We start from the raw sequence: 9827 nt of genomic DNA on the forward strand, positions 1-9827 counted from the left end.
TCTCTTTACCCTCCCTCTGATAGAAAAACAAGGCCAGGGTCAGAAATACCAAATAATGGACTTTAATAAATTATCAATATGTATATACACTTACATTCACATGTGTTGGGCAACATGTTTTGTTGTTATTTTTTTTATTAAAGTTTTTTTGGGTGGATGCATGGTTCAGTGATGTTTTCACAGCCTCTCTCCGTGCAACACAGACAACAGACAGCTCTTAAATATGCACATTAAAAGGATAACAAAATGCATATGAATGTCAGCAGCGCAGACAGAAAGTCCATTGACAGCAGATTGTTGCTGTGCAGCAGAGGTTGATCCTCCTTCTCGCATGATCCCCAGATAGCTGGTGGTGTTTGTGGAGATGATGGAGAAGCTGGAGAAGAAGATGGAAGATTTAGAAGCACTTCCTGTGGACAATGCTGGGGCCTGCCTCGTCGTACTCCTGCTTGGAGATCCACATCTGCTGGAAGGTGGACAGGGAAGCCAGGATAGAGCCACCGATCCAGACGGAGTACTTCCTCTCGGGAGGGGCAATGATCTGGAGGAGAGGGAGGAGGAGAGAATCGATCAGCAAAGCGCCACTCATGTAATTTGTTCAGTAGATTCTTGTGCGTAATTATCAGTTTTATGCGTTTCCGCTCTAATGTTCTTGTTGTCATGATATTTACCTTGATCTTCATGGTGCTGGGGGCCAGAGCAGTGATCTCCTTCTGCATACGGTCAGCAATACCAGGGTACATGGTGGTACCACCGGAGAGCACATTGTTGGCGTACAGATCCTTACGGATGTCAATGTCGCACTTCATGATGCTGTTGTAGGCGGTCTCATGGATACCAGCAGACTCCATACCTAGTCAGGTGAGAGGGACAAGTGTTAAGAGGAGGAGGGGGAGGGGGGGGGGGGGCAGTTTGGCTCAATATTACCAGGTAAGAGAAGATGAAGGATTATCTGACGTACCAATGAAGGAAGGCTGGAAGAGGGTCTCAGGGCAACGGAACCTCTCGTTACCGATGGTAATGACCTGACCGTCGGGAAGCTCGTAGCTCTTCTCCAGAGAGGAGGAGGAGGCAGCGGTGGCCATCTCGTTCTCGAAGTCCAGAGCCACATAGCAAAGCTTCTCCTTGATGTCGCGCACGATCTCACGCTCGGCTGTGGGGGGACAAGTTGATGAGAGATTAGTGAGAGTGACAGACCAGCCGAGAGCGCAGACATAGCGTGCGTAAAACTAATTAAGTGGGCTGAAACTACGAAAGTTATCTAAAGTGACGGAAATGTCTGAAGCTGAAAAATGAGTTTTCTGTTTTTCTTAAACATACAGCCACATCTCCGTTTGCACTGTGCGTCTTAATACATTTTGACTATTTTAAATTTATATTTTTCAGTAGTTTTGGTAAAGAAAATATGAAGTTATGATAATAATTTAAGTTCTACTCTGCTATAGTTTGTCTGTCTTAAAAGTGGTCTAAGCTTCAGCCCTTCAGGTGCTTTGGCCAAGTTCCTCACCGGTGGTGACGAAGGAGTAGCCACGCTCAGTCAGGATCTTCATCAGGTAGTCGGTAAGATCGCGACCAGCCAAGTCCAGACGCATGATGGCGTGGGGCAGGGCGTAACCCTCATAGACTGGGACGTTGTGGGTCACACCATCACCAGCATCCAGCACAATACCTAGAGAGAGGCGAGGCGAGAGTTCAGTAAAGTCCAGGCGACACAGAGACCTCAAACATGACAAGATTTGTGCGTAAATATGTGGGTAAGTGGGTGATTGAAGGATGATTTATAAAAACACACAGATTGTATGTATCATATGAGCAATGAAATAGCATAAACAGTCCCAGGGAGGCTGGTCGACTGTGCGTAAAAGTTGTGCGTAAAATGGCTAAAGTGGGGAATTGGCACAATAATAGCTCAGTTAATACTATGTGTTGTGATTGTTACGTAATTTTATCAGTTCCATTTATCAATGATGTTTTATTCTACAATAAAAGCGTCTGTTTGTTTGTATTGTATGTGTGTGTCTGTGTGTCTGTGTGTTTGTGTGTTGCAGCTGTTTGATGTTGTCAGTCTCACCAGTGGTACGACCGGAAGCGTACAGGGACAGCACAGCCTGGATGGCCACATACATGGCTGGGACGTTGAAGGTCTCAAACATGATCTGGGTCATCTTCTCTCTGTTGGCCTTGGGGTTCAGGGGAGCCTCAGTGAGCAGGGTGGGGTGCTCCTCGGGGGCAACTCTCAGCTCGTTGTAGAAGGTGTGATGCCAGATCTTCTCCATGTCGTCCCAGTTGGTGATGATACCGTGCTCAATGGGGTACTTCAGAGTCAGGATACCCCTCTTGCTCTGGGCCTCGTCGCCGACGTAGGAGTCCTTCTGACCCATACCGACCATGACACCCTGAAGGGGGAGGAGAGGACGAGATAATGGAAATGTTACGTCGAATCGTCCAAAGAGAGGTATGACCTTCTTCTAGTCAGATTAAAGTCTTTACTGTGCGGTGCAAAAGGCATGTTGGTCATTGTGCAGTGTGCCAAATAACAGCGTGGGTCACAGACACAGAAAGAGCGATTGTGCCACTGTCAGTTCATCTGTGACGAATTTAGTCTCAAGCGTTAAAGGCCACATTGCTGCTGTTAAAAGGAGCCAAAATTACATGGCTCAAGGTACATAATGCCACGCTGTTATCACCCACACAGACAACTACATTCTAACACTGAAATAGTCCAATTTAAATCTTAGTTTTCAATGAGATTCCTCAGCCAAAATATTTTACATCAGGCTGAAAGAATGGGCAATATTTGTTGTATTTTTTGTAAAATAAGTGTATTTCTCCTCTATGAATTGTCTGAGGAATAACGTTTTACTGTATTAGTGAAATTTATTTTTTATAATCTCCAATTTCTTCTTCCAGTTTGTCTTATGTGTCTCGTGTGTGTGATTGGTTTTCTCCGCTGTTTACCTGATGACGGGGGCGGCCGACGATGGAGGGGAACACTGCCCTGGGGGCATCGTCTCCGGCGAAGCCAGCCTTCACCAGGCCTGAGCCGTTGTCGCACACAAGGGCGGTAGTCTCATCGTCGTCACACATGGTGGCTTCTGTCAGAGAGGAGGGGGGAGGAAAAGAGGTGAGCGCACAAGATCCACATGGCGACACAGACTGAATGTGACAGAAATGACTTCAGAACTAACACTTTGTGTCTTGTCTCTTGTAATCTCACTCTAGGAGTCTGTAAAAATGTAAAAGACTCGAATATCTGTGTAACTACAGGAGCATGATCAGGAGCGTTCCTGCGCTAAATGTACCCATGGCACACTGACACCAGGGCATCTACACATCATGAAAACCCTGTTAAAACCTATAAAATCACGTTCAAAATGAACAATATGGAGCTCAACGTTTTCCTTCAGATATCTATCTCAATTTGATGAGTCTGGGCTGATGATCTGTTCTTTATATTGGTCTAATTTGGCAAGTGTGAAAAGCAAAAATCAACCAACTAGGTTGGTCTAAGATTCAGGTAAATCTACGATCAATCTCCCCTCTCTCAGGTAAACTATCAAGGCTTTTTAATTTAGTCTGAAGGCGCATTGCCTCTGGCTGCATCAGCACCTTTTCTGACTCAATGTCACACCTCAGAAGATGCTATCAGTCTACTTTATCTATCAGTCTATCTATCAACAATTTCAAGACCTGGTAGTTCAGATCAGACCTCCTGTGAGATCTCAGCCTACTGTTTACAACTCTGTCCCTACTCCTTCAACAGCAGGCCTCTCCTACAGTCTATCCTCCAGTGGATCTGCCCACGTTTCCTTCAGGAGTATCTGGTCCTAGGCGTCCTGCCCCTGGCTAACTTCAGCTCCGGTAGATGCTCCCGTGTTACGGCCTATAGTCTGATGCTCCAGCCTGGGTGTGTGTCTTCAGGAGTCCTCGCAGGGTCTTACCTTAGGAGTGTGTCTGCGGCTCGGAGAGAGGAAAGACCCAACCAGTGATGTTGCTGAACCAGCTACGGTCCTCTGTGCTGCCCGTCCACCTTATATACCCAACCTCCGCCATTCACAAACCTCGGCACGGGCCCCCATTCGGCCCTCTGCCATATTTGGACGCTGACAGGCCGAGGGTGAGGAGTGGGTGGGTGTGGATGGGTGGGTGGGTGTGGTGGTGTGGGGTGCAGTGGGGAGGCGCGCCCCGCGGAGGGAAGGAGGGAGCTCCATCCAGGAGAGGATCAGGAGTGACGCTGCGCGCCCCCGACCAGGAGAGAGCGCGCGCCATATATGGAACTGTCGCTTTGACCTCCCATCGAGCCTCGCGGTCCCACCTCGAGGGCCGTATAAGGAGCGCGCGGGCCATTGGGGGTTTTCTAGGGGAGACGCCAGTTGCTACCAACCAGGGTTATAGATTTGCTACTAGTAGGCCTCATCCAGCCTTAAAATGGGAAAATGCTGCTCTCATCTGAACAGATTTAGACCCCAGAGAGAGCCAGGACCCAACTATTGACTGACAGGTGAACCAGGAACAGAGCTGCAGCCACGCAGTGTCGATTCAGGATAATCAATACACATCATGATGATCAATACATGAAAACACACATTGATTAAAGCTGAGGAGGAACATTCTGCATGGAAACAGCTTCACACGTGTGCCTCATTATTCCACTCACAACATGTCAGTCATGAATCTTATTTTGATATGTGTAATTAATTAAATTTAATACTGCAGCCTGATTGAGCCAGCCTGCATAAGAATGAGTCTAATGAGTGATGAGCAGAAAACTGGAGGCCTTTATCAATATGTTTGTCCCATCTTCTGCCTTATATGTGTGATATGCTGTGATAAAAAATCAATAAGATTATTGATGATTGTGCACAGAAGATCTTTTTCTTTGCAACCTGGGAACCCATTTTCTTGATTATGTAACGTCAGCACAGTTTGTTTTTTTTGTCCATATGCACATTATTTTCTAAATGACTTTAATTCAAAATCTGCCCCTCTTCAGACCACATGCCCTGAAATCCACACAGGTCTGTCTGAGTCTTTTTGAATAAATAAGGAGAGAACCACTAAACAGCCAACAGCTGAAACCGTATCTGTAGGAGCTACTCTGCTCTGTCACTGGAGCACTTGGATTAATTATAACTCTACTGGAGGAGGGGAGCTAGCGTACGTGTGCACGTGTGTGTGTGTGTGTGTTTGTGTGTGTGTGTGTGTGTGTGTGTGCATTCAGGAGAGAGAAACCCAGTGTGTGTACATGCATGCACATGTGTGTGTTGTGGTATGAGAGAACAGAAGGAGTGGGAGAGGAGGTGTGAAGGAGCTTAAATGTAAGTAATAAACTCAAAGGAAACAGTGAGAATAGTTAGTTAGAATAGTTTAAAAAGGCAGAGAGACTAAATCAGCTTAATCTGGTGAATTAAAAGAGCTCAGGCTCAAAGGAAAGAGACTTTAATGGCAACTGGGGATTCCTACCTAAGACATAAAATTCAAAATAAGACAAAATCAGTGCAGGGCAGCATCTAGATGAAACATCAACACAACAAGAGATGTTTGAAAATGTAGCTTATTGTTTCATAACCTCACAAAAAGCAATTAAAGGGGCACCATGTAGTTTTGGACATGAAATTCAGAATTCAGAAGAAAAGTCAGAATTTTAATGATTACAATATTAATGAGGTAATAATACAAACTCAGAAATGTTGATATTTTCCATATCTACAAAAATGAAAAATGAAGGTCTTTCTCTTCTGATTAAAATGTCTTTCCAAGAACTACATAGCACACCTCAAAGAAATAATGATTAAAAAAAAGGGTTGGTCATAATTGTTGTTGTCTTTATTCAAACTTGAAAATCATTGAGGGCTGTCCCTAACTAACAATGATGAGAGAAAAATTAAAACAGGTAAAACTGTACATAAAAAAAAGACATTTAGGGTTGGTAAAGTGTCATAAATAATTGATAATTCCCCTCGAATGCATTAAAACTAAAGTAACAAGCCTGTTTTGATATTGTAAGGAGTAGAAAGTACAGATATCTGTGTTAAAATGTAGGGAGTAAAAGTAAAAAGTAAACTTTCCACTTCTGGCAACTTCCCAATATGGACCCTGTAGATACACACAAACACATGCCTGTCATGATCTCGTATTATAACCTAAAGGTGGGTTCACGTGCGAGCAGATAAATGTTAACATACAGTATAATCTTTCATGACATAGATTCTTAATATAGCCACAAAAGGAAGCATCAGTATTGATTGTAAGTGGTTGGGTAGGACATATTCACTGCCTGGGTGAACACAGATTTATGGACAGGGGCAAGAGGAAGAGATCTTCAGACCTCTCGTACCTATTTTAATCAGGTGTTAGTTGAGCAGTGATGTAAACTTGCATTAACTGGCCCTGCAGGTTTTCATAGAGGATTGTTTCTGCACTTGAAAATACAAATGTAACATTGTGGCAGTATAAGCTGTCAGGGGGAACCCTCAATGGTTCATTAATGTGTCAAGAAAAAGCAGAGTAAGAAAAGGCAGGAGGGGGGGAAAATCTTCGAAGTCGGCAGGGAGAGCGGGTGAAAACATGGAGGGTTGCATGGGTGTGTGTGTGTTGGCGCTGGGTCAAGGGGCGGAGGGGCTGCAGAGCAAGGTAGAGCTACTTTTAAGCACTTGTGAGCCACTTTGGAACCAGAGGGCCCGTGAAACGCCTAAAATGTAAAGGGGCTGGCAGTTGTCGGGGAGCAACAGAAAGAGGGGAGAGGAGGTCAAAGGGGCCGAGGGGGAGGAGAGCCGAGGGGGGTCTCCTGGAGAGTGCAAGGGGAGGAGACAGAGGCAGGTGGCAGCAAACATGAGTTCAGTCTGTCAGAAGACGTGAAACACTCAGCCAGCTGAGGGAGAGACTTTGGACAAGGAGAGAAGCTTTAGTGTTTTATCTTTTAGAAATACACTAGTGTGTTTCTAAGTGTTATAGTGATCATGTCATGTATTTTAGCCAGTTAAAAGGGGGGGAGAAAAGTGCACAGGTCTAACGGATGCTTGTTTTTGTAGTCATTTGTACAAACGGCAGTCTGCCTAGCTGCCTGTTGGGTTAGATTTTTATTTCAGTCAGCGCTCTCTCTCGCTCTCATGAGAGCACAGAGGGTGAGAGTGTCAGAGGAAGTAAGAATAGCACACGCCTCGGCATTCAATCGCTGGAACCAATACACTCGCTGCACACGAGGGTCCTACCTTTTTAAGTGTGGCAGGGTGCTCAGTGACTGAGGCTCCTGTGCTGCATGCACAGACAGGAGTCTTGTTGGAGATTTGAATTAGTTTCTCAGGTGTTACAGTGAAGAAAGGCTGCGGATACAGACACTACTGATACTGAGGATATTGTAAATGGACAGGTAAAAGTGCTTAGGTTCCTATTTTTTTTGCCAGGTGACCAAATGTACATTGTTCAACAGTTCATTGAATCAAGACAGACTTGTGAATAAGTGAACATATCCTTTAAGAAGCAGTACCCCCAATTTTTTTCCTGTTCAGCTTCATTTTGTTGGTGATGTGCTGCACAAATTAATTTCTTGCTGAGTCTGCACTGCTTTCTAATAATGCTCTTAATGAGACACGGTGGAGTGAGAGGTGTTAGACATGGTGCCTTTTGGCCACTCGTGTCCAAAGTCAGTCCAAACATCTACTACAGCAAAAAGCCATTGGTCTAATCTGTAGTAGAAGGTGGTGTTTGGTTTCTGCTTCATGGCTGACGGACAAAAACAAGAGGTGAGGAGAAGCTAATTCACAGCAGAGACTCAGGATTCGGAGCAGGATCAGTGGGACTGTTGTGCCAAAACTTAAAATTGAGATAAAATTATGCTTTATTAGGCCACTCTCTGCATGGACTCCAACCAACTGTGGTGGTGTGGCATGGCTGAGCAATCAAAACACCACATGAACTTATAAAGAATCCTTTTTTTCCGGACCAAGTTGCTTATCATCACATTCACTGTCCTATCTCCTGACCAATAAGGCTTTGTGTTACAAACAACATGCTGTCCCATGAATTTGTTGTGTAAGGCCGAAAAGGGTCAGATCCTCAGTTCCACTAGGTCCTCAAATAGCCCGGGGCAGATACAGAGAAAAGCAGAGGGGAGCTGCAGCACATGGAGTTGGAATTGGAAACCCATGCAGGGATGAGAGACACCGTGTGCGCTGTATGAGCCAGCTGAGCAGAACAAGAGCACAACTGCTGCTTCTGCTGGAGGGGTTGGTTTATTTTTTTAGGACACCACGAGCTCAAAGGTCAACAGCTCTTACACTTATGCTCTTACCACATGAATATTTATAAACATGTCTAGAGGGAGAATATAATTCATCAAAATATTCAGTGGTATTTCACAGCATGGCTTTACTTCTTGTGCCTGAACCGTTTTGAAATAACTGTTCTATCGCATCAAATACACACATGAACATGATTTTAAATATCTTACCTGGCTGATGGATACTTGATTCATCTTTATAAACTGTTAAACTGCCCCACACGTGCAACAAACACATAGACTACAGCTGATACAAAGTGCTGCTGCCCAACTTTTAACACTTAAACGGGAAGCGACCACATCACACCAACTTTTGCTGCTCTTCACTGGTTACCTCCGAGTTTTTACAATTGATTATGAGACTTTACTGCTTGTTTTTAAAGCCTTGAATGGTCTGGCTCCTCCTGATATCTGTGATTCTGCTGCTTGAGATCCTCTGACAGCGTCCACAGTCCCAAAATCTGGACTTGTGAACAGAGGTGACCGGGACAACCTCCTTTAAATCTCTACTAGAAAACTCACTTTTATTATATGACTATTTCTCAACAAATGGTATATATTTATTTGAATGTTTTAATTTATTATCTTGTTCAAATCTCCACCTCTGTGTTTTATTGCGTTTACGATATGTCTTTTATTGTAAACTACCGGATAAATCTGTTTTTGAAAGGTGCTATAATTATTATTGTTATTATGCATTTATTGCTTTGCCAGGACTGGGTCAGGTCTGTCTACGTGCCAGCAAATGTAACAATGTGCAGAGTCTATTTACACGAGAAGCTCAGCACACCGTCAACACATCCAGCCAACAGCTGGACACACATTACTCATATCATTACCATGAAGTTTTATTTAGGTACAGTATGATAGACTGGATGAACATTGATCCCACTTTGACCTGCAGAGAGCAGTGAACACTTGAGAGCCTCTCTGTAGCTTTAAGTGTGAAGCAACATCGCCACCTGCTGACAACCTGACGCACTGCATGGAAACACAGGAAGTTACTCAGTTCAGATAAAACAGTGATTCTGTCTCCTCTGTCCATTATTTTTAGGCTCCATTGGGAAATGGTGATTTAAGGGGTCAATTTAAAGGAACAGTTTAACCAAAATTAAAATTCAGTCATTATCTACTCAACCCCATGCCGATGGAAAGTCATCTGGTGTAATCCCAAATTTTTCGGAAGTCCCAAGATCCCAAATTGATTTGAAGAGACATTATTTAGCTTAGCAGCTACAGTGTACTTTAAAAAAAGGGTGCGAATAACATCTCTTCAAATCAATTTGGGATCAGAGGACTTGGATTACGCTGGATGAGCTGCAAGGAGCCATTTTGTTTCTGTTTTGGTCGTTTTTCTAACGTTTTTGAAAACAAGTCCCCATCTTCTTTAGTTGTTTAGGAGAATACTGCAAAACTGTTTCACTGCGAAGCTCCAGAAATATTTTGTGGACTAAAAGAAAACTTCACCAGACTTTGCATCAGCATGACAGTGAGTAGATAATGACTAAATATTCATTTTTGGGTGAACTGTTCCTTTAAGATACAATAA

At 44.0% G+C, this 9827-nt stretch overlaps 1 protein-coding gene across 1 annotated transcript; it reads right to left on the bottom strand.

Annotated features, from left to right (window-relative positions):
- Window positions 1-46: 46 nt before the first annotated feature.
- Window positions 47-4100, bottom strand: acta1b (actin alpha 1, skeletal muscle b). The gene is made up of 7 exons (XM_084351762.1): window positions 3942-4100; window positions 2959-3095; window positions 2072-2396; window positions 1508-1669; window positions 962-1153; window positions 672-853; window positions 47-541 (listed from the first exon to the last, which is right to left on the bottom strand). Exons 2-7 carry the CDS (start codon window positions 3085-3087, stop codon window positions 398-400), a joined length of 1134 nt encoding a protein of 377 aa, XP_084207888.1. The 5' UTR covers window positions 3088-3095; window positions 3942-4100; the 3' UTR covers window positions 47-397.
- Between the last annotated feature and the right edge of the window lie 5727 nt (window positions 4101-9827).

The sequence above is a fragment of the Pagrus pagrus genome, assembly GCF_965226575.1.
Source record: "Pagrus pagrus genome assembly, chromosome: 1".
NCBI classification, from domain to species: Eukaryota; Metazoa; Chordata; class Actinopteri; order Spariformes; family Sparidae; genus Pagrus; species Pagrus pagrus.

Coding starts and splice junctions, on each gene's coding strand:
- acta1b (XM_084351762.1), bottom strand. CDS start 3,087: ATGTGTGACGACGATGAGACTACCGCCCTTGTGTGCGACAACGGCTCA. Junction 2,397..2,958: donor TCGGCCGCCCCCGTCATCAG/GTAAACAGCGGA, acceptor CTCCCCCTTCAG/GGTGTCATGGTCGGTATGGG. Junction 1,154..1,507: donor CTACTCCTTCGTCACCACCG/GTGAGGAACTTG, acceptor GTCCCCCCACAG/CCGAGCGTGAGATCGTGCGC.